This window comes from Strongylocentrotus purpuratus, unplaced genomic scaffold, assembly GCF_000002235.5.
Source record: "Strongylocentrotus purpuratus isolate Spur 01 unplaced genomic scaffold, Spur_5.0 spur5_scaffold_2, whole genome shotgun sequence".
Lineage (NCBI taxonomy): Eukaryota > Metazoa > Echinodermata > Echinoidea > Camarodonta > Strongylocentrotidae > Strongylocentrotus > Strongylocentrotus purpuratus.
Window position 1 is genome coordinate 40,117,873 of NW_022145605.1, and position 27,642 is coordinate 40,145,514.

Below are 27,642 nucleotides of genomic sequence, written 5' to 3' on the forward strand. Positions count from 1 at the left end.
GTCCTGACAGTGATACGGCTCGCTTGGGCAGGTGGGGTGGGCGCCCGCCCCCCCCCCCCCACTCCGAGAACGGACGGACCCCATGCGTGTTGCCAAAATGTCCTTTTCGTAACAAAAGAAAAAGGTCGACCCGTATTGACTTTACAAACCGGACTTTTGCTGAAAGGGGGGGGGTGCTGAAAAAGGCTCGTATACAAAAGAAAAAGGTCGAGCCGTATTGACTTTACACACCGGACTTTTGCTGAAAAGGGGGGGTCGGTTGGAACACGCATATGCGTACCCTAAATAACACTGAGTGGGGGGGGGCCGGGGGTGGGCGTTGGCTGGTTACCTCCTGGTCCGGCTCCTAGGGTGCGGCTGCGTAGTTGGGACTGGAAGAGTGATAGGACGTGATCGCGGTCGGCCATAATTTATGTTTTCTTGTGATTACTTTGTATTTTTATTGTATATGCACGGCCCCATTGTAAAACAGCTTTAAAGCTGAACTGGGTTTTAACCGTGAATAAATATATAAATAAATCAAATCAAATCAAATCAAAGTACTCCTAAATATTTTGCCTTTCGGTTATTTAGAAGGACGCAGATAATTAATATTGCATGGGGCGTTACACTAGCCAGTGGCTTCCACGAATCGTTCACAGTTCACTGTTCTGAGGGGCAAATTTAAAACTATGGCCCAAGGTGATCTCAAAACTGTAGTGCAGGCTTGTGGTCACCGAGGAGCTATAGTTTTAACATGACCCGAAAATTAGGCAGTTAATTTTTGTTGTTACATACCGCATCCCATTTGTGGATTCTTAAAAAGGCAAATAAAACCCATTAAGTAAAAAAAAAAACCGTTCAAAATGTATTTTGAAATGTCTATTGAGGAAAAGCGCGCTTTCGTTGTTAACTTCATGCGCATCTTTTGCGTCCTTGCATTAGTACATCTGTCGCCCGCCTATTGAGATTGAATTACGCAAAAGCGATATCATTTTTTGATGGGAGATGTTTTGCACGGTGGGAAAAAATAAATGCACGCCCACTTGATGTCAATAATCGTTTCACTACCGTCACTTCGTGAAAACAGCGACGAATTGACCAATCAGATTTCTTAAATTCTAGAACCCACCCTATAATAGTGAATTCATACCTGTAGTTGTGCTCAATCAGATGTTTGGTATCTTTATATCCGTTATATAATATCATTTACATTTACTGTTTAAAGCTCCTCAGATGGATGGTCAGATCAATTCTAAGACAGCCTAGTCTATACGCCTCACTGCTTGTTTTGTGGTGTTTACTATTTGATAATTTCGAGTGTTTTTGGCGGCCTCAGCTCTCAGCAATGGAACAAGACGCAACTATTTTGCTTCTGGTCCTTCTATCAATCTGTTGGACTGGAGGGCATTGTGGTAAGTAACAAATAGGACAAAGTTTACTACAAAACATGTGTCTAAATGTAAACTCTAAATCATCAATTTCTAATAGAAGTGTTGAAATATTTCAATTTTCGAAATAATTGTTGCAATTTTGTAAATGTTCTTTGCAAAGACATGGATAGCTGCGTAATGATTAATGAACAATAGCATTTCAACTGGATTTTATCCAGTAGGAAAAGGAGTAAGAAAAGGGGACCCCCTTTCTCCGTACCTCTTTTTTTTTAGCTATATAAACTCTGGCAATAAATGTAAGAATAAACCAAAATATCCAGGGCACAAAGTTAAAGAATATTGACGAAATTAAATTTTCTATGGACGCAGACGACCTAGCAGGTTTTTGTTCAATTTCGAATTATATTCTTATTTAACGGCTATGCTTGATTATTTTTAAATTTGTTCGTCACATTCACTGAATTACGAAAAGACGAAGGAAATGTTTATAGGACACTTTAACGTACAAAACCCAGCAATTCAAATAAATATAAAGTTTGATAATGTTTTGACAATTCTCGGAAACGATATCTCCTACTCTTTCGAAGATAGAATTGCACAACTCCAAAGAATGTTATCAAATCTCAACTGAACTTATGGAAAGCCAGGAATCTGTCACTATATGGAAAAATTCAAATAATTAACATTGTTGCTATTTCCCAGCTGTTGTATGTAGCCAGCATTGTGTCCATTCCCGATTCATTTATTCATAAGGTTAACACGGTACTGTACGAATTCGTATGGGGGGCCCAGATAGAATAAAACGTGAAGTCTTGGTAAAGGAGTACAATGAGGGAGGTTTAAAAATGGCTTGTATTAAATCGATTCTTCAAGCTCAGAAGATTAAATGGGTTCCAACTTACGAGACTATTGACGTCAAATTCTATAGGTTGGAAAAACATATGCTTTAAATTGTCACCCGTCGGCGGAAAATGTATTTTTTATCGTAATTTTGATATGAAATATTTAAACATTGAAGTGTCAAAATGGTTCAGGGACATTTTTTGAATAGAAAACCGATATGGCTAACTAATGTATTTGGAATAACAAAACTGTCATATTAAACGGGAAATCTATATTTAAACCAGATATAAAAGAAAAAGGTTTTGTAAAAGTTGCAGATATGAATTTGGACGTCCACTGCGATGGAAAGACTTTAAAGATTAGGGACTAAAATTCACTGAGTATTTTGTATTGTTAGATTGTTATTTTTGTTAAAGAGGAGCATGGAAGCATTTCTTTTTGCAGCAAAACTATCCCCATCTCGTTAAAGATTTAAGAGATTTTCTTACTGTTATCTGTGATTCCGAATTCAAACAAATCCATAACAAAATGACGAAGCAACTTTATCTAACTTTTCTAAGACTTAATAACCAGAAATGTCTAAGGTATCTACTCGTTTCAATGAGCTGTATAATATGAATGAGCGACAAGTGTCAAATCTTTTCACTCTACCAGCAAATGTTACAATTGACTCCAGACTCCGAAATACGCACTTTAACATTTTGAATAACCTATAATACCAACTAATGAATAACCTAATACCAACTAATGGATGGCAGGCACGTATAGGAAGGAAAAATAGCTCACTGTGCTCTTTTTGCAATGCGACACCCGGGACAATGGATAAATTTATTTGGAATTACTGAACCAAAAAGGCAAGCCACCTCAGCCTTTGATTTTCTTACTTTACTTGGTAAACAGTTCATTTTACGTTGTAAATATCAAGAGAGTATGCCTAGTTTGAAACAATTTAATAATTATATTTTGTCTTATAGATCCACTGAAGAAGATATTGCAAAAAAGAAAAACAAATTTGAGAAGCATATGGCAAAGTGGCAAAACATCATCAAGTGTTTCCGCGTTGCGTAGTGATAAATGTTATTTTATGTGCAAAACGTTTCAAGGGATAGATTTGTTTTGTTTTTGTTACATTTTTTTTGTTTTGTTCATGTTGTGGGGTATTTGATGTACTATGTTCTATTATGTAATAGAAAAGGTCAGATTATATCATGCGTTATGCCCCGGCGATGCAGCAGGGCCGACTTACGGCGGGGGAGTGAGGCGCTATACATGTTCTTTACTCCCTAGCCTCTCTCTTTCCATTTTATGTCGGTCTGATGGTCGTATGAGATTGAGATTAGCAGTGTACAGCTAGAGTAAATAACAAAGGATGTACATCTAGCATTGAAGTATCTACCTGAGCACCATTTTCTCTCATCTGAACAATGTTACTAAGTCCAATTTAAAGTTTAATGCTCTATTTTGCGCAACGGTAGAATATTTTAATGGTACGCTAAACACGCTATAAATGTATTACCTTTTATCGAAATCCCCTTTTGGGGATGTCGTAAGGGATCTCTCACCAGTATGCCGAATTACATAAGAGATGCTTCTTATAAAACTTGACCCGAGTAACAAGTATACCAGCTATACCCACCAAGCAGGTGTGCAAGAGGATAAACTCGATATTACTCGGTACACTATTGGAAGGTTGTTATTCATACCTCAGCTGCCTTGATCAGATTTAACCGGGTTTAAGAAAAACAATTTAATAATGACCTCACAGACCAAGAGTAGGCACCTATGGCACGATCCGTACATTGTCTTATCCATTATTGAAAATTGATGAAATATAATCATTTAACACGTTATTATTATCGCAAGAATAGAATGAGATAATCAAAACAAAACTATGAAACTCGGACTTGTTTTGGTTGGGTTTTACTCCCTTTGATGCCATCTACCCTGGACTGCATCCTAGTACCCACATCCGTGTTTAAATGTACATGTCACGTGTAAAATGGGTGGACCAAATTGTTATTCAGAATAGAACATCAGCCGACTTTTCATGTTTATAAAAAATAAAATAACAATGAGTGAGGTCTAGTAAATTTATTGAGTTAAAAGACTATGCACCTCTGGCCAATTTGTATTATTTTTAAGATACATGACTTTTGTAAGAAGGGATTAATCTATTTCATTTAAGTCAAGTTTCTTTCTTTGACAAAAGGTCCTATCCAGGATGGCAGCCCTCTAGGCCTAGAAAGTGGGGCGATCCCAGATTCGAGCTTGACAGCTTCTAGTGAGTACGACGCCAACCACGGTCCTTTTCGAGGACGGTTAAACATAGCTAAAGTCGGAGCCCTGACTGGAGGATGGTCTGCCAAAACAAACGATTTGAACCAATGGATTCAGGTCAGTCTCTATTCGTGAATTTCTTTCTTGTTTGTTTGAAGTCTCACTCCATAAAGCTTCTCAAGCACATATAGAGTATCTCTCCGTCACAACACGAAACCTGTCTCACGTTGTTACTCCTTCAAATATTAATTCCTTCCGAAAACACTGACAGACTGGAAATCTGTTCAAATATCTATATATATATCTAACATTTAATCCCGACGTATAGAGGGGTCATGACCAACAGCATTTATCAATTATACATGTATTAATTAAGTATTTTATGCACACACCCAGTCTGAGAGCTGAGCCGTATTACTACAGATACATATTCACAAATAGACATAAATACTTCAGATCAAGCGTGCAAGAAAAGGCTATCCCGCAATTGAAACACATAACCAATCAACATCTACATTCTTTTGAAGAAATGTATTTATATAAAGGGCACAGTTTTAATTAAATAAACAGAAAATATCAAAAAATTCCGAAAAATACACCCACCCCCCCCCCCCCCCTCCCCCTACTTGAAACAGAAGTAAAAGGGAAGGAGAATAAGATACGAATGCCAAAAATCCAAAAACAAATTGCTAAGTTGAGGAATTGATGAAGGAACTCCGTAGGGTTTTATATAGATGTCCTGTTTATAATACAACAATGTTGTATATATATGTGTATATACAAACATAGTTTTTAATTTTTCCATGTTCGATATCATTATCATTATCATTCAAATCTCAGGTTGATCTTTTAGCTACGTACAGCATCATAAGAGTGGCAACACAAGGTCGTGAGGATTATTCCCAGTGGGTAACCAGCTTCAAGATTGCCTGCAGTATGGATAGTGTTACCTTTGATACAGTGAAAGACCCCACTAACACCGACAACGACAACGTAGGTACCAATTTACTCACCCTTCGACCCTAATCAGTTAATTGGTCGATTACCAATCACGTTTGATTTGTTTATTGAGCGTTTCTCAATTCCTTTTTTTTTCACGATGTTAATCTTAGCATTTATCTCTCTCATTGAATTTACACGTTGTTCTATTCTCAAGTAATTGATATTGCGTGTTTTCCTCAGATCTTTCCCGGCAATAGTGACCGAAACACCGTGGTTTACAATCGCCTTCCCGTGCCAATGTTGTGCCGATATGTTCGCATTTTACCTTACACCTGGCATGACCATATTTCTCTTCGTATGGAGCTCTTTGGAGAATACCCTGGTGAGTTTCAGTCGCCGTCATTCGAATACAGAAAGGGTAAAATGCAAAGTAGTAAATATACATATATATATATATATTATTAGATGAGCTAGTTAACCCTTTTTATTTGGGGGGGGGGGGAGTTCACAGTTAACAGAGTAAAGATTTTAACTGCTCAGGTTATGAAATGTTTTAGAATGAAACACATTATAAACCTTTTACATCAAACCATTAGGAATATTTACAAATGAGAAGAAGAAAATATTTCAGAACAGTGACATTTCGAGACAAATATGAAGAAAAAGAAAAATCATTATTTAAAGCCAACTTTTCATCAGCTTTACAGTCATGTCGGTAGAAAGACATACTGCCTGCAATTTCTCTTTGATTGTTAACGAAATGTATTCAAAAGTTCCTGACATACAAATAAAATACTAATGAGTAAGGTCCCTGGTTCATACAAATACAGTACTCATTACTAAACTACTTAAATCTCACAGTATTAAAAGTCCCTACTGCCTCACTCTCAACCCCGCGCATGGTATTATTTTGATTAAAAATGCAGGGATAAAATATTAAAGGAGTCCGAGGCTTGTAAACAAAACAAAAAGACGCCATTGTATGTCCAGCTGCATACGCCGCGGTATGTTCGGTGTTTCAATTCAAGAGGGAACAAATGCCGTCCATGCTTTCATTCAGGGGGGGGGGTCCAATTTGAAAGTGTGGTTGCTTTGATTGTTCATTAACCCTAATCATTTGTATTTACAAATACAAGAATTAAGTCATCAGAATCGGTGTCATATCCCGTTTTGAATGGTGTAAGATGCCATCAGATTTATATACACTGAACTCATTATAATTTGAGAAATAATAGCATTGCAATTATGTTTATTCTTTATGGGATGTCGTCTGCTTGGGAAGATTTGGTTCATAATGTGATGTCATTAAAACATCGTTATTTTTCTGGCGGATCTCTCGTATATCCTAGATGCTATGGAGTTGGTTTTATATGTCTTTTTATAAATCACCCGATATGTAGTTGAGCTCAAACTTGTACGATGGTCATCTGTTAGCTTAACAGTTTCTAGTGATACGTAATTTGCCATATTCGTGATTTTCTTTGAAAGGGCAATTTAAGGCACACGATACTTAATAGTTTATTGCTTTACTTTGCGCCAAGGTATAATATTTTGCTGGTACGCTAAACACACTATAATCTAAATGAACTGAATATCGAAAACCACTTTTGGGGGTGTCGTTTTACGGATCTCTCACTATTATGCGGAATTACATAAGAGATGCTTCTAATAAACCTTGACCCGAGTAACAAGTATATCAGTGAGCATCATCAGGTGTGCCGGATGATAAACTCGTTATTACTCGGGGCACTATTAAAGTACGGGTTTATAGAAAATCACAAATGTGGCAAATATCGTATTACTAGAAACTGGTAAGCTAACAGATGGCCATCATGCAAGTTTTAGGTCAACTACATATCGGGTGATTTATAAAAATACAAATGAAACAACCTCCATAGCATCTGGGATATGCAAGAGATTCGCCTGAAAAATAACGATGTTTTAATGCCGTCACATTATGAACCAACCCTGCCCAAGCAGACGACATCCCATAAAGAATGAACATAATTGCAATGCTTTTTTTCTCAAATTATAATGAGTTCAGTGTACATAAATGTGATGGAACTTTACAACATTCAAAAAGGGATATGACCCCCATTCTAACAACTAAATTCTTTTGTATGTAAATACACGGGATAGGGGTTAATGAACAATCAAAGAAACCACACTTTCAAATAAAAAAACCTCCGGAATGATAGCATGGACGTCATTTGTTCCCTCTTGAAACGCCGAACATGCCGCGGTGTATGCAGTTGAAAATATAATGGCATCTTATTTTGTTTACAAGCGACGGATTCCTTGTTTTTGTTATCCTTGCATTTTTCATCAAAATAATACCATGCGCGGGGTTTAGAGTGAGGCAACAGATTAAACATTTCGCCTGAGGGTATTGAAGTAAGAGAAATAACTGAAGAAAAAATGACAAAACAGGCACTGAAAATGTGTGAGATGTCATGGGACATCGTCTGCTTGTGCACATCATGTTCAACATGTGACGCCATATCTCAGCAGCGACCGGAGAGCTTTGTAGGTGCTATGTCGGGGCTGTATCTAAGCTTTTTGTAATTGTTAATAATCATTACTTCGAATGTTTCCAAGCATTGGCTTTTGATAACCTTGGCTAATCAAAGTGTCACCTATGCAATAATGACATTAAAGTTAGTTTTTTTAATTAATGAACATTCTCTTTAAGAGAAGGCTGTTATCAATACCACAGCTGCCTTGATCAGATTTAACCGGGTTTAAAAAAAAAAAGTTGAATAACAGTTTTATATCCCAACTCCAACATAATTATCACAGTCCCAGAATAGGCCCCTTAGGTATGATTCGTTGAGTGTCTTATCTTATACTGAAAATTGATGAAATGAAGTATTTTAGTTAGAATATGAGAATAACAACAAAATCAAGTAGCTAGGACTTGTTTTTATTCAGTTTTACTCCATTTGATGCCATCCATGTGTGGACTTCATCTTAGTATCCGCATCCGTGTTTAAATGTAGATGTCACGGGTAAAATGGGTGGACCACATTTTTATTCAGAGTTTCAGACTTGTCATGTTTATAAAAAATATCGTTTTATTGTATTTCTTAAGACGCACCTGCATGTCAGGAAGATCTTACAGGAGTGAAATACAGAGGAAACTTATCTCAGACAATCAACAATCATACTTGTCAAGCATGGACCTCTCAGTATCCCCACAATCACACTAGGACTCCAGCTAACTATCCTAACGCGGAACTGGACGAAAACTATTGCAGAAACCCGGATAATGAAGACACTGCTTGGTGTTACACTACCACAACTTTGATAAGATGGGAGCATTTTTATAGCGCCATCTCTATATATTACTATTCCGAGGCACATTTATTAATACCCTGGCTTTAGCCTAGCAGCCGTTTATACAGCGCTCCAGCATTTCAAGGAATTAATTCCTAACAGGTACCCATTTACATCACCTGGGTTGAGTGTGGCAAATGTAGATCAATGTCTTGCCAAAGGACATTAGTGCAATGGCGGGACTCGAACCGCGGACCTTGCGATCGACAGTCCGGCGACGTATCCACTCGACCACGACACCTCATTTTCGCTGATCTAAGTAGTGTTCACATTGCGCCCAGAAAGGAAATGGCACTTTGGTTAATGTAGGACTACAGTATTTTAAATATTCTAAACTAGGTATATCTCACAGTATTAAAATATCATTCCCACTCTACTCAAAATGGTCCATGTAGTCGTTGCTTAACACCTGCCGACTGGAACATGTCCTGAAATAAAAAAATAAAAAATAAAATAAACAAATAAAAAAAGAAGTTCTCTGAAAAGCTTAACGGGCTACAATCTTGGGGCACATATCTTTTTCTCACGTGCACTCATGACGACCTTCGATCCGACACTATTGTGATGCTTTTCTCCTACATCAATAATACACATCCTGGGTTCCTTATTTTAATGACATTTTCCGTCAGTGTGGTTTACATTAACCCTCCCAGTTAAAGGTGAAATTCAAAGAAGATCACAAATATTTCAACTAATGTATCACTAGAAACTGGTAAGCTAACAGATGGCCATCGTACAAGCTTTAGGTCAACTACATATCGGGTGATTTATAAAAATACAAATACAACCACCTCCATAGCAGCTGGGATATACGAGAGATTCGCCGAAAAAAAACGATGTTTTAATGTCGTCACTATATGGACCAACACTGCCCAAGCAGACGACATCCCATAGAGAATGAACATAATTGCAAAGCTATTATTTCTCAAATTATAAAGAGTTTAGTGTATATAAATGTGATGGCATGTCAAACCATTCAAAAGGGGATATGACCTGATTCTGATAACTAAAATATTTTGCTTGTAAATACACAGGATAGGGGTTAATTAACAATCAAAGAAACCGGACTTTCAAATTGAAAAACCCCCGGAATGATATTAAGGACGGCATTTGTTCCCTCTTGAAACGCCGAACATACCCCGGTGTGTGCAGCTGAATATACAATGGCGTCCTATTTTGTTTACAAGCGACAGATTCCTTTATTTTTGTATCGCTGCATTTTTCATCAAAATAAAACCATGCGCGGGGTTTAGAGTGAGGCAATAGATTATACATTTAGCCTGACGGTAGTGAAGTAAGAGACAGAACTCGAGAGAAGTTGAAAACACAGGCACTGAAAATGTGTGAGATGTCATGGGACATTGTCTGCTTGTGCAAGTCATGTCCATACTGTGATCTCACACATCTCAGCAGCGTTCGGAAAGCACTTCAAGTGCTATGCCGGGGCTGTATTTAAGCGTTTTGTAATTTATAATAATCATTACTTCGAATGTTTCCAAGCATTGAATTTTGATAACCTTGTCGAATCAATGTTTCAACTTTGCAATAATGTAAATGAAGTTCGTTTTTAAAATCAATGAATATCTACTCTAAGCAAAACTGTTTAGGTAGGGTACCTTAACAGGATTTAAGAGCTAACTAACTGCATTGCCATTTAACTTGCAAGTAAATTATATTAAATTTCGCGTTGTGGTCCAGATATCCAAAAACATATCCCTAAACGAAAGGAGCTTTAACAAATATGCTCCGAGTTAATTCTCATGGCGCTTCTTCCTACTTGCTCTTATATCTTTTTAGTTGTTAATGTTACTGTTGTTGTTGTTTTGTTTATTGTTTTTTTTAAACTATTTTTGTTATTGTTTATCATTACTATATAAAATTATACAATTTTACCTCATCGTCATCGTTCATCTTTCCGTCCCTCACAGTTCCCAGTCATTATTGTAATCTTTGTTCTCAATAGTCCCCACTCTTATTCCTACAGCAACGACCGAACCTACGACTAACCCAACAACACTGACACCTGTACAGTCGGAGATTCTGACATCTCAACCCACTGTTGGTAAAAAAAAAATTGTTTCATTGTTGTTGTGTTTGTTGTTGCTGTAGTTGTTCTTTTCCTTGTTCTGGATCTTCTTGGGATTTTTTCGTAGAGGGGAAGATATATAAGTAAGTTTGTAGTACTTTAGATGATAATCGTGCTATTATTTTCACGTTTATTTATTGGTCGGTTACACCATGTTGCCTGTAGAATCTCGAAGACGTTATGAACTCAATAGCTATTTAACCTCGAAGACTAAATTAATGAAAAGACAATTATGTGTTGTTTACTACCGAGGCAATGGATTAGGCATATCTTTTTCTTTTAAATAAAGATAGCAATTGAAGAGATAAAAGCAACAAACGATACCAGCATCAGTTAAAGCATATGCATATACAAGTCATGTACGTAGATGAGAACAATAGAGGGGGGGAGGGCTGATTATAATCAAATAGTGGACGAGCCAACCGAGGCCAACACATTGCCAAATGATATACTTGTTTATGGATGAAACATCCATCTAAACCAATGAAAGGGGAATAAAAAAAAGAGATACATTGTGAATATTTTCACCAGTAGGATAATTGAAAGGTAATGCAATTGACAGTAGGCCTAGACTGTTTATGAAACAGATATCACTCGAAGACATCATTTATACAAGAAGTGTCAGAGTCGAAACTGTGGTGCTTTAGTGGTTTCAAAACTTGGCAGTTGATGTATAGGTTTGAGATTCGAGTCTCGGTCCTGCACGGATATACATGTAGTGTATTTCTGGTTCATATCTTGACACAGGATTTTTTTTTGTAAAGATGGGAGCATTGGATGCTAACAGGGAATAAGATGAAGCAGTTTAAAGTTGTTGCTTTTGCTTTTCATGCAAAATAGTAATTGTGTCACTTTTGTAATTAATGATGTGTAAACTTATTTCCAGACATCGATATTTCTTTGCACTGCAAACATTTTTTTGTTCAAAGAAATGTCTTCATTATTTGTAGACATATCGCTCCGGTTGTCTCATTTTCGTTCGCTGGAACATTGCCAGCACAAACCACTGACCTCTACCTCCTGGACGGATCATCGCCCATTCCTATTCACTATACGTTACGTACTAAAAGGCTGTATTGTCTGACCGTTCATGAATATTCATGTTTTCTTTTACTAAATGGAAAAATTACGGTGGGGGGGGGGGGGGGAGGGGGTTGGATGAAATGGACTAAATGAACCAAGCAGAAGTGATCTATGATAATTCATGCTTCTTATCCTTCGTGTGCTTGACCTATAATCTTAAAATCGCTTGGCAAACTGAGTCCAAAGTTCGACTTGTTTCACATGTGTATTATAGGCAATGACGATCTTGCAACCTATTTTGATCAAATAACGGTGAGTGAACTTTCAAAAGTCAATGGGACATGAGGGTTCAAATGAAAGAGCTAGTGATAACGTACGTCGGGGTGGATGTGCTTTTCGTTTAAAAAAACAAAAATTGTTAACGATTTCGGGGGGCAAAATTCCATAGGCTAACATGTTAGGCTGCTGACTCTGACGATAGGGGGCGTTGTGAAATGAGACTAAACGGAGCCATATGCATACAATTAAAATACCAATGAGTGATATCCAGTTACTTTATTGCGTAAAAGACCATGCAGCTCCTGCCAATATGTATTATTTTTTAGATACATGACTTTTGTAAGAACAAATTGATCTAATTCATTTAAACCAAGTTTCTTTCTTTGAAAATAAGGCCCTATCCAGGACGGTAGCCCTCTAGGCCTAGAAAGTGGGGCAATCCCAGATTCGAGTCTGACAGCTTTTAGTGAGTGGGACGCCAACCACGGTCCGCGTCGAGGACGGTTAAACATGGCTAAAGTCGGAGCCCAAGCTGGAGGATGGTCTGCCAAAACAACAGATTTGAACCAGTGGATTCAGGTCAGTCTCTATATTCCTGAATTTCTTTCTTGTTTGTTTGAAGTTTCACTCCATAAAGCTTCTCAAGCTCATAAAGGGTATCTCTCCGTCACAACACGAAACCTGTCTCACCTTGTTACTCGCTCAACCAAGAGATCACAAGAACAAATTTTCCATTAGATATTAATTCCTTCTGAAAACACTGACAGACTGTAAATCTGTTCAACGATCTATATCTAACATTTAATCCCGACGTAATCAAGGCTCATGATCTACAGCATTTATAATTATACATGTATTAATTTAGTATTTAATGCACACACCCAGTCTTAGCGCTGAGCCGTATTACTAGAGGTACATATTCTCGAATCGACATAAATACTTCCGATCAAGCGTGCAAGAATAGTTCGAGTTCGAGTTCGTTTATTCATTTCTTTTTCATAGAAAACACAACAAATGCAAAAAAACATACAAGGTTATATAGATACAAAGAATATTCAGTTAATACAATAGTTTCAAATGAAATGGGAGAAAAAAGGAAAAGCCCATGATGGCCTTGTATAAGAAGTTCCCCGAATATTATAATTTATATTATTTATATTACTGAGCATATATTAGTTAAAGATATCACAAAATACAGCGATAAACACAATAAAAAGAAATAAAAACACTACAAAACGAGTATGAAATAATTTAAAATTGGAGGGGGGAGGGTTTAGAAGGCAAATTTAATGGTATTCAAAATAAAAGGTCAGTTTTATTTAATTTTTAAACATTGGACTGTTTTTATATAGGCGAATGACTGGAGGTAGAGTGTTCCATTTGTTTGGCAAACTATGTCTTACAGATTTTTGAGAGAATGAACATTTTACTTTCCATGAATGAAATGTGTTACAAAGCCGAGTATTGTGAGAATAAAATACATGACCGATCAACAGTTACAGTCCATTGAAGAACTTCTCTTAGATGAGGGGCATAGTTTTAATTTAATAAACAACAAATATCAACAAATTCCGAAAAATACCCCCACCCCCTCCCCCACCAAAAACAGAAGAAAAAGGGAAGGAGAACAAGTTCAAATGCCCCAAAATCCAAAAACAAATTGCTAAGTTTAACTATTGCTATTTTTTTTATGAAGAATTAACGAAGGAACTCCTTAGGGTTATATAAATAGATGTCTTGTTAATACAACAAGTTTGTACATATATGTGTTTATACAAAAACCGTTTTTACTATTTCCATTTTCGATATCATTATCATTCAAATCTCAGGTTGATCTTTTAGCTACATACAGGATCGTAAGAGTGGCAACACAAGGTCGTGCGGATTATTCCCAGTGGGTAACCAGCTTCAAGATTGCCTGCAGTATGGATAATGTTACCTTTGATACAGTGAAAGACCCCACTAACACCGACAACGACAATGTAGGTACCGATTTACTCATCTTTCGACCCTAATCAGTTAATTGTTCGATTACCAGTCAAGTGTGATGCGTTTATTGAGCGTTTCTCAATTCCTTTTTTTTCACGATGTTAATCTTAGCATTTATCTCTCTTTTTGAATTTACACGTTGTTCTTTTTGCGTGTTTTCCTCAGATCTTTCCTGGCAATAGTGATCGAAACACCGTGGTTTACAATCGCTTTCCCGTGCCAATGTCGTGTCGATATGTTCGCCTCTTACCTTACACATGGCATCAACATATTTCCCTTCGTATGGAGTTATTTGGAGAACTCCTTGGTGAGTTTGTAGATGAGCTAGTAGGATGACACCCCGGGCTATTGCCCGCGGAACGCACCCTGATTTTTTGTTGTTGAAAATATTTCAGAACAGTGATATTTCGAGACAAATATGAAGAAAAAGAAAAATCATTATTTAAAGGAAACCTTTCATCAGCTCTACAGTCATGTCAGTAGATTTAGGCACAATATTTAGGCCATGAAAAGACATACTGCCTGCAATTTCTCTTTGATTGTTTACGAAATGTATTCAAAAGTTGCTGACATACAAATAAAATGCTAATGAGTGAGGTCCCTGTGGATGTATTGAAAGCACTTGAAAATTTAGCCCTTAAAACACTTCTGCTTTCGAAAAAAATTAAGTATAAAATTTACCGGTGCTCCCGGTAATTGATGACTTTCAAAAAGCGCCTTCGGCCGTACAATGGTAGCTGCGACCATGCAAATCTCAGAATATGTAGATGTGATATATAATATCCAGACGAAAATAGCTAATCGGTCACTTTCAGTCAAGAAACATTGTTTCATAGCTTAATTAATAACTTGACATTGAGAGGGAGCTATACAACATAAAGAGTGTATTATTTACAATTCATTACTTTAGGAAAAATTCCTCCGTAGGGCCATGCATTATGGTTCAAGGCATGCCCACATAGAAGATTTTTTAATGTTGGGGGTCGGGCAAAATACAATGAATTATTGAATCCCCATTACTGTCAGTTATGACTTAAGGACGTAGGTCCTCTAGTTGATGAGCACTGTAGCACAAACATACTTTAGCATTCACGCAAAACAAACACTCCCCAGTTGTTATTATCCCCAGTTGTTATTATTCCCATATTCCCCAGTTGTTATCTGAGAATGTATACTTTTATCTAGATCTAGTAGAAATAAATCATCGTCAAAATCATTGATCAAAGCACACGGGTGCTTAACCAATCAACAGGCCGTCGCCTCGGCTCGCCTGCCCGGGGAGAACATTGGTGTACTCGACCAATAGGCCTTGTCCGTTATTGTTCTAACTATTCGACCGCCGGTCCGGCACCCAGTCCATCCGTAGAGTATAAAAAACGCTTGCTTACAATATATTTTATCACCTGACGAATTGTAGCAGCGGCACACGAAACGTCGTGATCTTTTAGATCCCTTGTTGACGATACATTGTGAGACAAACGAATGTCACTAGCGGTTTATTTTCGATACTATATCCGCAATAAGTAATATATTTAGGGTAGTAAATTTTCATTGGGTGTATCAAGTTTATTTGATAAATTGGGTCCTATATTTACAAATGGGAATTAAAGGTATCGGATATATCTTAGACTTTATAACTGTATCAACTATTGTAAAATCTTGATTGGGCATTTTTTTTTCTTTCTTTCCAATCAAATTATTTATAATTAATTTAATATAATTCGGTATGTTTTATATTTTTTTGTTTATATGAATGGTAGAGTTCATTTTGACTAGCCTTGTACAGTTTATTCATTGTGTGTATCTACCGTAGAATTTCTTTTGTTATCCATTGCATTTTACGACGTTGATTTTTCTTGTAAGCTGATACTACAAAAAAAAAAGTTTATGCTCTTTTTTAATATTATTGATAACTGACCAGGAAATACTGTACTTGATAATACTGTCATACATAAAGTCTTTTCTACCAAATTCCTGGGAATAATAGTAGGTGATAAACTTTCATGGAAATTGCATGTTCATAATGTTTGTAAAATAATCTCTTGAAATATTTGTATTTTTAACAAAGTAAAATTGTTCAGAGCGTATCAATAAAAAGTTTACCCTACGTTGGTGGCTCCTAATTGAACATTCATAACCAATATGACTTTTGGATTGTTTTCATGATAAAAAGTAACCTATTTTCTGTCCAATGATACCCTATTCATAATTATGTCTTCCACGGGTGAATGAGCAGCAGGGTCTTTAAAAAGTGTTGACAAAATCGTCTTGTTCCAAGTTTGTGCCTTAGGGACTTATGTATTAAAGTGTGGCCATATAATACAAAAAGTTAAATTGTGCCTCGTGCTTTAGTGCTTCATTGTTCAAAATGATGTAACTAGGCTTTCACAGAAGCTTGTTTTAATCGACAAGATAACCTTTATTTATTTTAAACAGTCTACTAATTTCTTGTATTATGATATCCAAGTTCTGTCTGCTCACTTGTCCACTGCGCCATTTCATACGCGTAAGGAGCATAAGGTATTTATATCGAATAGCGATCGAAAACTCAAAGGTTACTTTTATACCCAATGCAAGAAAGAACATTTACGATGGTAAACATCGAAGAAATTGACGAAAGACATTCATTAAATATAAGGTAACATCCTTGAAAAACCCTATTATTTTGTTATCACTCAATGAGAAGTTTACCTTAAACAATGGATGTGAATGAAGGCAAAACTTTAATCACCATAACGAAGAGAATTTCATAAATTTTGCTTGTAATAAGCATTTCTTTGAGTTTGAGTTGATGTTATCACTTTTTCCTTACTGTCTAATAGTCAACGAAAAAAGAGAGCAATTGTGTTGGAACAAGATAACATACACATTGGCCCGAATTCACAAAGGAGTTTTGTCGACAAACCTTGGTTTTCGTGCGTCATATGACGCGTTTCGACGCGTTTTTAAAAACCTGGTTTGTAAAAGATGACTTTATTTTGTCATATCATGGGACATCGTCTGCTTGTGCAAATCGTGTCCATACTGTGATCTCACACATCTCAGGAGCGTTCGGAGAGCTCTTCAGGTGCTATGCCGGGGCTGTATTTAAGCGTTTTATAAATTATAATAATCATTACTTCGAATGTTTCCAAGCATTGAATTTTGATAACCTTGTCGAATCAAAGTTTCAACTTTGTAATATGAAATTAAGTTAGTTTTTAAAATCAATGAATATCTACTTTAAAAGTATCTGTCGCTCCTATTGTATGAGTGTGGCATGAATTTCTTGAGTCACTACACGAATCCGGTCCAGTGCAGGATACAGGATCTAGCATTGGAATTGAACCCTACCTTTAAGGTATATGGGAGTACAAGTGTAGGATGATTATATATATGCGAGCTAATTCACTTTCAAAATACATTGTCCGTCAGATGGAACTCGCCTTTTTGGCATTCAGCAAACAAACCTTAACATGAGTGCTTTAAATCGAAAACATCTGGTTAGAAATCATGGAACCCATTGCCCAGCATTATCAACAACAAGTTTTGATTCTCTTTAAAGGGATCCGGTTACATTGTCCCAGATTCTGAAACAAAGTCCTGGATTTAGCTCATGCTGCAGTGATAATTATAAACCTTTAGGTCAGCCAGGAACCGCATGACTTTTGCAAGCCGATCGTCTGTCTGATTATCAAGATATTTATGTTTGGAATTACACATTTTTAAAACCGTTTGCCAAACGGTTTTCATAACATAGTACAGTCTACTGGGGAAAACAAGTTGGGGAAAACAAGTATGGTAAAACCGGTCACTCAAATATTTTTGGTTTTTTGAGGTACTTCTTGATCATTTTGAAGTGCAATTCTTTTAGGGCTTCAATATCACACCATATCAGAGACACTGATAACACGTAGGGCCGTGCATTTTAGATTTAACATTGTTAAACGATGCCTTTACCTGCTCTAATTTTCATTCATGTCAATTAAGACATCGCCCTCTTCGTTCTCTGCAGACGATGCTTACAGATACCCCTTCCGAACTAAAGTCAACGCCTTGATATGTGAACATCAATATTTACTACTACGTATGACACTACTACTGATGACAACGAACACAAGTAATTGATATGGAACAAACTGCGAAACGTTGTAAAAGCTCACAATTAGATCCGAGATTAAAATGTACGATTACATGTATATTGTTTTCCCTACCTCCCCCTTCTCTCTCGCTTTCTCTCTCTTCCCCCTCTGTCTGTCTGTTTCTCTCTCTCTCTCTTGCTTTCTCACTTTCTCACTGTCTGTTTGCCTCTGTCTTTCTGTCAGTCTGTTCGGGTCTTACACTCTCTCACTATCTCTTTTTCTCTGTCTGTTGCTCTTTATATATTATATATATATATATATATATATATATATATATAGATATATACACTGTCGCTCATTAAGTTGGAATATTTGTGTTTTATCCCAATTCATGGAATTAATTTAAAAATAATTTTAAAATAATAGATCTAGATAATAGTATACATTCCCAGATTTTACTGAATAATAATTTGACAATGTGTGTTTTGCGTGACTGCTAAAGCATGTGTATAATACTATGCTTATCAACTAGAAGACCTACGCCCTTAAGTCATAAATGACAGTAATTAGGATTAATGCCCCATAAAAGGGAACTAATATAACATATCGACACGGTTTTGATCCTGGGGCCTCACAGTTACGAGGCCATTGCTTTGTCACTGAACCATGACTGTACGCAGCGGGGGCTAGGATAGGGGCTGTTTCCATAAATTTAAAAAAAAAAAAAAAAATGCAATAAATTTTCAACAATTTATTGCATTTTACCCCGGTTCCCAACATTAAAAAAATCCTCTGTGTGCCCATGCCTTGAGCCATAATGCATGGCCGTCCAGAGGATTTTTTTTAATTTTTTTTTATTTTCAAGATAAATCCAGAGGACAACTATCATAAGCAGAATGCTTGATATTATTTCCTATCAATATATATTATTATACAACACACTTTCTTCCATAATATTCTTAAAAACAGACACACGATAGTACTTTTCTTTAAACTGTACCATTAAATCTGACACTATATGAAGCAAGAATAAAGAACAGATATCACAAAAACTCAAGAAATTCAGGTATTATACGTCATGAATACTAAATAATAAAGAAATGAGTAGTGAATACGAGCAGAGACATAATGCATTTTAAAAAAAATGAAGGAGAAAACAGACAGTAGACAGTCGAAACTAATAAAAGTTGCTGGTTTTGGATCATTGACCTAAACAGTCAGTAGTGAATATCATGACTGCAGTTTTGACCAATCAGAGGCCTCGAATCTTTATATTCGTTATATAATATCAACTACATTTAGTTAATGAATAATTGAAGCTCCTCAGATGGATGGTCAGATCATTTCTGAGACAGTATAGTCTATATGCCTCACTGCTTGATTTAAGGTGTTTACCATTTGATATTTTCGAGTGATTTTATTGGCGGCTTCAGTAATGTTTCAGGACGCAGCTGCTTTAATTTTGATCATTGTATCAATATGTTGTACTGGAGGGCGCTGTGGTAAGTAATAAATAGAGTAAAGTTTACTACTAAACATTTATCTAAATGTAAACTGGGAGTAACTGTACTACAATCACTTACATTTTTTAATATATAAATGTAATGCTTTCTGTGAGAAATTTCAATTATTCAAACATATTTGTGTATTGTTTTTCAAAACAGATCGATCAATCGATCTCATTTACTGGGTGTAAGCCCAAATATGTTTAAGTAATCACTTACATGTAGTCCCATATACGTATAAGGCCCCATCAATTTCGCCAATGGATCGATAGAATATCAAACGTCTCTTGCTAGAAAACCAACTTTCCAGTTTGTTTCATGGTTTTTGTTGAGCTATTGAAGCTAGCTAGGAAAAAAAATCCACCTTTAATGCCATGATAACCTCATCTAATTATCAGAATTATCAAAATATACGGAATCAAATAATATTGAAATAAAAAAGAGCATCTCGCTTCAGGAATATTATATAGCGGTTTCAGAATATTGGTAATTTCCTGTTCTATTGGGTGCAATAAAACCCCCGTGTAATTTTCAGAATTACTTAGCTTAAGAATTATAAACTGTATTACTTTTCAAGACCGATGGACCTTCAGTGTAATGCAACAATTGATGATCATTAATTCGATGCTATTTTCTGAATAATAACAATTCTAGTACAGATTTTCGTTTTTTCCTATGAAAACTTTGGAAGAACGATGCCCTTTCCCTTAACTTTTTTAAAAGTAGTATCTGGAACTATACATGCAATCTTTAATAGCCAAGGGTTGCAATACGAGAATAATGGGGACGCACACACACACACACACACGCCCACACACACACAAACACACACACACACACACACACTATATTATTCATTGCTTAACTCCCAAAGGTCCTTTTGATCCTATAATGGTATTTCTGGAAAATTATTATCTGAATTGCTAAAAATTACATCATTAATCCAACGTGTACCATATACAGAATGTACTCTTCGATTTAGTAAAACTTTAATTAATTTCTCACCGTATTTTCGAGTCGCTTATAATCCTTCATATTTTCATGGTAGAGTGTACTTATACTTTGAAGGTTTCAAATGTTACACGATCGCAGAGGCATTTGTGGATCTTTGACCATTAAAGAGAAGGTTAATTGATTTTTAAAACTAACATATCAATTCCTTCGCGCTCCTTTTGGGAGATCAACCGACCGGCGCGCATTTTATATTACATGACATATTGTAAAATTCTCGACATCTTTTTACACTTTTCTTTACCATAAAAAATCGAAATTGAGTATAATATCCTCAATCGAGATATGAGAAGAAGGAAACATTTCCTTTACATTCCATGTAAAACCATGCCCTTACTTGAAAAAAAACCTCCGTCATTTTGACGTTAAACTTTACAATCCATTTAACTTGTTTTACTTTCTCATACATAATGTCCATTGATCGGTCGCACTGTGCTCGATTGCCTTTCAATATACCAATCTTCAACTTTGCAGCAACGCGTTTTGCGTCAAATTTGTAAATCCTCAATCCCAGACAATGACATATAATACGTAAGCTTTTCATACATATAAAGCTCATTTTGATTGATTCATTTTTAGCCCCGTCAATTTTCATGTCAAATCATTCATGTCCCATTTTAGAAGCGCGAACCAGGGTTTTGTGCCAGCTAGCCGTGTATGCATACATGTACGTAATGCTATGCATACACATATAACTGAACATGCATAAGTACAGTACATGTACACACGCAGCGCAGCGCGTACGAGCGCACTGCACATTTCATTGGGTCAGTACCATTATGAAAATAGGGGACCAATGAGTGGGATGGGTTTAGTGCCGTCACAATGAAATTGCGCATTACACGCGTACGTATAATTAGAGCAATTTATGCACCCCCAAGAAATAATGAATACGGCCCGACCTCTCTACACACAGAACTGCACAGATACCGCACAGTCCGGTCAAGGCGTTGAACTGTAGCGTTAAACTGTCAAATTTACAGAAATTGTGAGGAGCACTTTTGCTATGAAAGGAATTGATATGCTTTAGTGTTTAATCTATTGCTTTACTCTAGACCCCCCGCATGGAATTATTTTGATGAAAAATGCAGGGATAAAATAATAAAGTCATTGTATATCCAGCTGCATACGCCGCAGTATGTTCGGTGTTTCAAGAGGGAACAAATGCCGTCTACGCTATCATTCGGGGGGGGGGGGGTGGTTCCAATTTGAAAGTGTGGTTGTTTTGATTGTTCATTAAACCTTATCCTGTGTATTTAAAATACAAGAATTTATTCATCAGAATCGGTTTCATATTCCGTTTGAATGGTGTAAAATGCCATCACATTTATATACACTAAACTCATTATAATGTGAGAACTAACAGCATTGCAATTATGTTTATTCTTCGTCGTCTGGTTGGGCGAAACCGGTTAATAATGTGATTTCATTGAAAAAATCTTTATTTTTCTGGAGAATCTCTCGTATAACCTAAATGCTATGTTTTTGGTTTTATTTATCTTTTTATAAATCACCCGATATGTAGTTGAGCTAAACTCGTACGATTGCCATCTGTTAGCCTAACAGTTTCTAGTGATACGTTATTTGCCATATTTGTGATTTTCTTTGAACGGGCACTTTAAAGCAACGATACTTAATAGTTAATTGCTCTTCTCTACGCCACTATATAATATTTTGCTGGTACGCTAAACACGTTATAATCTAAATGAACTGAATATCGAAAACCACTTTTGGGGGTGTCGTTTTACGGATCTCTCACCATTATGCGGAATTACATAAGGGATGCTTCTAATAAATCTTAACCCGAGTAAAAAGTATATCAGTGAGCACCAATTAACAGGTGAGCAAGATGATAAACTCGATATTACTCGGGGCACTATAGTTATGGGAAGGCTGTTATCAATACCACAGCTACCTTGATCAGATTTAAGCGGGTTTAAAAAAAACAGTTGAATAACAGATTTATATCCCAACTCCAACATAATTATAACAGTCCAAGAATAGGCCCCTTAGGTATGATTCGTTCAGTGTCTTATCTCATACTGAACATTGATGAAATGAAGTATTTTAGTTAGAATAAGAGAATAACAACAAAAATCAACTTACTTTTGTGAATGATCAACCCCTAATTCCCCATGCAGCACTTGTGAATGCACTCCTCGTATCACCAAAGCGTTATGTCAAGTATACCCGAACATTTTCTAAAAGACTTACAGCAAATCTACAAAAAGTCGCAACTTGACCCCATACTTTTGAATACGAGGTGAATAATCCACATAAGAGTTAGTAAAATAGTTAGCTATCGACACATCGACATTGCATTGGATAGTTTTCAGAAATGTGTAAAAGATTAGCATTATCATTTGAATTACCCGACCTTTCATGGATATATGGGGGGAATGTTTTCGCAAATGTTCGTGTAACTAGACTACCCGATCCGATGCGAAAGCATCGTGGAACGAATTAAGCCTTAAGAATGTAATGGGGTTGCTGATCTTAATTGATATACATGCATTCAGAACTATGCAAAGTAGTGTTTGCATTGACCCAAGAAAAGAAATGGTGCTTTGGTTCATACGTAAGAATACAGTACTCATAACCAAACTACTTAAATCTCATAGTATTAGAATATCATTCCTGCTCCACTCAAAATGGTCCATATAGTCGTTGCTTAACACCTGCCGATTGGAACATGTCCGGAAATTTTTTTAAACCCTACCAAATAGAAGTTTTTCCTACTTGCTCTTATATCTTCTTAGTTGTTAATGTTATTGTTGCTGTTGTTGTTGTTTGTTTATTGTGTATTTTACACTATTTTGTACTGTTCATCATTAATATATACATTTCGTTGTTAACACAATTTTACCTCATCGCCATCGTTCATCTTTCCGTCCCTCACAGTTCCCAGTCATTATTGTAATCTTTGTTCTCAATAGTCCCCACTCTTATTCCTACAGCAACGACCAAACCCTCGACAAACCCAACACTGACACCTGTACACTCAGAAACTGTGACATCTTTAATCCCTGTTGGTAAAGAAATAAATGGTTTGATTGTTGTTGTTGTTGTTTTTGTTGTTGTTGTTGTTCTTTTCCTTGTTCTTGATTTTCTTGGGATTTTTTGGTAAAAGGGCACATCTATATATGAGTAAGTGTTTAGTACTTTAGATGTTAATCGTGCTCTCATTTTCACGTTTATTTATTTGTCGGTTACACCATGTTGCCTATATAAACTCGAAGACGTTATGAATTAAATAGGAAGAAATTCAATTAAAATACTAATGAGTGATGTCCAGTAACTTTATTGCGTTAAAAGAGCATGCAGCTCCTGTCAGTATGTATTATTTTTAGATACATGACTTTTGTAAGAACAAATGAATCTATTTCATTTAGGCCAAGTTTCTTTCTTTGAAAATAGGGCATTTCCAGGATGCTAGCCCTATAGGCTTAGAAAGTGGGGCAATCCCAGATTCGAGCTTAACAGCTTCTAGTGAGTACGACGCCAACCACGGTCCTTTTCGAGGACGGTTAAACATAGCCAGAGACGGAGCCCTGTATGGAGGATGGTCTGCCAAAACAAACGATTTGAACCAGTGGATTCAGGTCAGTCTCTATTCCTGAATTTTTTTCTTGTTTGTTTGAAGTCTCACTCCTGAAGCTTCTCAAGCTCATAAAGGGTATCTCTCCGTCACAACACGAAACCTGTCTTACCTTGTTACTCGCTCAACCAAGAGATCACAAGAACAAATATTCCTTCAAATGTTATTTCCTTCCAAAAACACTGACAGACTGTAAATCTGTTCAACTATCTATATCTAACATTTAATCCCGACGTTTTCAGGGCTCATGATCAACAACATTTTCAATTATACATGTATTTGATGCACACACCCATTCCGAGCGCTGAGCTGTATTACTATAGGTACATATTAACTAATCGACATAAATACTTCCGATCAAGCATGCAAGAATGAGCTACCCGCAATTGAAACACCAGACCAATCAACATCTGCATTCTATTGAAGAACTTTCTTCAGGAAATGGACACAGTTTTAATTAAATAAACAGAAAATGTCAACAAATTCCGGAAATACCACCCTCTACAAAAAAAAACGAACAACAGCAAGGTCTTAATGCCCAAAATCCCCAAACAAATGTTTAGAGCAGTCGTCAGAATAAAATGAAGCTTCGTTGTGATTCCGTCGTTTGCCGCTATTATGTTAGCCGGACTTTAGTATTAACTATTGCTAATTTTGTTCATGTGGAATTAACGAGGTAATTCACGTAGGGTGAATACAACAAGTTTGTATATATATATACAAACACAGTTCTTACTATTTCCATTTTCGATATCATTATCATTCAAATCTCAGGTTGATCTTTTAGCTACGTACAGCATCGTAGGAGTTGCAACACAAGGTCGTCAGGATTATTCCCAGTGGGTAACCAGCTTCAAGATTGCCTGCAGTATAGACAGTACTACCTTTGATACAGTGAAAGACCCCACTAACACTGACACCGACAACGTAGGTACCAATTTACTCACCCTTCGACCCTAATCAGTTAATTGGTCGATTACCAGTCAAATGTGATTCTTTTATAGAGCGTTTCTTAATTATTATTGTTCTCTTAATAATGTTAATTATAGCATTTATCTCTCTCTTTGAAATTACACGTTGTTCTATTATCAAGTGATTGATTTTGCGTGTTTTCCTCAGATCTTTCCCGGCAATAGTGACCGATACACCGTGGTTTACAATCGCTTTCCCGTGCCAATATCGTGTCGATATGTTCGCATTTTACCTTACACCTGGCATGAACGTATTGCTCTTCGTATGGAGCTCTTTGAAGAACTCCTTGGTGAGTTTCAGTCGCCTTAATTCAAATAAAGAAAGGGTAAAATGTGATGTGGTATATATTACATGAGCTAGCTTACCAGGGTGACGGCCACGGGTTGTTGCCCATTGAAATATTTGAAGGGGGGGGGTTCATGGTTAACAGAGTAAAGAATATAACAGCTCAGGTTATGAAATGCTTTATAATAAAGAAAAACATTATTAACTTTAATCATTTAATCATTGGAAATATTAACAAATGAGAAGAAGAAAAACAAATTCCCAGAACAGCAATTTGCTCTATGATTATTTACGGACTAATTTGGATTACATAATGTTGTATATATATCATCCTATTATGCCTAATGGTGTGTCACTATGTGATAATGCAGTCTAATGAGTGTTGTCTATAATAAAATTTGGTATGGAGGTTGTCATGCGATTGCATTGTGAAAGAAACGTAGTGGAATCGATCAGAAATGGTTGATCATCTACCATATAGGTATTGGTGTGTACTGCAAGGTTCTGGAATCTTCAAAGTGATAAGAAATTTGGCCCACTCTTGGTAAAGTCACAAGCGCTGTACACATAAAGACGTATATGGGACTACGCGATATCTATCCTGGCCGGATAGATATGAAAATTTACCAATTATATAATTTACTAGGCGGGTTCCCGGCAAAATTTGTATCATCACGTTTTAGTCAAAACGTATTGGTAATAAGAGCTTCCATTTCTTTTTTTTTGAGAGGGGGGCGTTCCCAGAACTGGTCTATACCTTTAGCAAAACCTCATAGAAGACCACTTTTAAATGAGCCATCCTGTACATGTATGATTATTTGAATTGAATAAATGATGTAAGGAATTAATATATGAAAAATTTAATAAATAATCTAATGTGTAAAAGAGTAAATAGATGAATAACTGAATAAACAATTTAGTATTTTCTATTAAACTCCAGCATCAACTGAAGTATCAACAACCTTGAAGACATCATGTGAAGGAGCTGTCGCTATGAACGCATCGCCCAGAACATGTACAAAGCCCATACAGCTGTTTACGATTTTATTCGGGGTCGTGCTACGATGGCTTTACTGAATGGTACAAGCTATTACGAGCACTTAACACGTAGTTACGAGTACTTTACGAATAGGTACGTATACTTTACGTATTCTTACGTATTGTATACGATTTTGGAAAACGTACGAAATCTACAAAATCGCAACAAAAAATCGTAACTAACAAGTAGCCATTCGTAACAACTCGTAAACAGGTCATGAAATGCCCGTAATTTGCTCATAGTTATCCGTCGCAACTCGTAACAACTCGTAAACTCGTAACAATCCGTGATAGACCGTAAATAGCTCGTAATAACTCGTAACAACTCTTAAATCGAAAATGATATCGCTAGTGGCATTCGTATGTCTCACAATGTATGGTCAACAAGGGAACTAAAAGATCACGATGTTTCGTGTGCCGCTGCTACACTCCGTCAGGTGATAAAATATATTATTAAGCAAGCGTCTTTTATACTCTAGGGATGGACCGGGTGGAGCGGCTGTCAATAATTAAAACAATACCGGACAAAGCCAATTGATCAAAGCACACGGGTGCTCAACCAATCAACAGGCCGTCGCCTCGGCTCGCCTGCCCGGGGAGAACATTGGCGTACTCGACCAATAGGCATGGTCCGTTATTGTTCTAACTATTCGACCGCCGGTCCACCCGGTCCATCCGTAGAGTATAAAAGACGCTTGCTTACAATATATTTTATCACCTGACGAATTGTAGCAGCGGCACACGAAACGTCGTGATCTTTTAGATCCCTTGTTGACGATACATTGTGAGACAAACGAATGTCACCAGCGGTTTATTTTCGATACTATATCCGTAATAAGTAATATATTTAGGGTAGTAATTTTTCATTGGGTGTATCAAGTTTATTTGATAAATTGGGTCCTATATTTACAAATGGGAATTAAAGGTATCGGATATATCTTCAGACTTTATAACTGTATCAACTATTGTAAAATCTTAATTGGGCATTTTTTTTTCTTTCCAATCAAATTATTTATAATTAATT

At 36.5% G+C, this 27,642-nt stretch overlaps 1 protein-coding gene across 3 annotated transcripts; it reads left to right on the forward strand.

The window, feature by feature from the left end:
• The first annotated feature begins 1,176 nt into the window (after positions 1-1,176).
• Positions 1,177-27,248, forward strand: LOC578661 (lactadherin). 3 transcript variants are annotated; one of them, XM_030992435.1, is made up of 13 exons: positions 1,178-1,394; positions 4,426-4,610; positions 5,334-5,486; positions 5,676-5,817; positions 10,756-10,833; positions 12,554-12,738; positions 13,989-14,141; positions 14,314-14,455; positions 23,683-23,757; positions 24,143-24,327; positions 25,098-25,250; positions 25,443-25,584; positions 26,521-27,248. In XM_030992435.1, exons 1-13 carry the CDS (start codon positions 1,220-1,222, stop codon positions 26,655-26,657), a joined length of 1,905 nt encoding a protein of 634 aa, XP_030848295.1. In that variant the 5' UTR covers positions 1,178-1,219; the 3' UTR covers positions 26,658-27,248. The 3 variants fall into 3 exon arrangements, with proteins under 3 accessions (XP_030848296.1, XP_030848295.1, XP_030848297.1); XM_030992436.1 differs by lacking the exon at positions 23,683-23,757 and having other exon boundaries at positions 1,177-1,394; XM_030992437.1 differs by lacking the exon at positions 10,756-10,833.
• Positions 27,249-27,642: the final 394 nt, after the last annotated feature.

What these genes read in the sequence shown, in the direction of transcription:
- LOC578661 (XM_030992435.1), top strand. Translation starts at nt 1,220, where the DNA reads ATGGTCAGATCAATTCTAAGACAGCCTAGTCTATACGCCTCACTGCTT. An exon ending in ATTTGAACCAATGGATTCAG is followed by an intron (nt 4,611 to 5,333) that starts GTCAGTCTCTAT and finishes TTCAAATCTCAG; the next exon opens with GTTGATCTTTTAGCTACGTA. An exon ending in GTTATTTGGAGAACTCCTTG is followed by an intron (nt 14,456 to 23,682) that starts GTGAGTTTGTAG and finishes TTATTCCTACAG; the next exon opens with CAACGACCAAACCCTCGACA.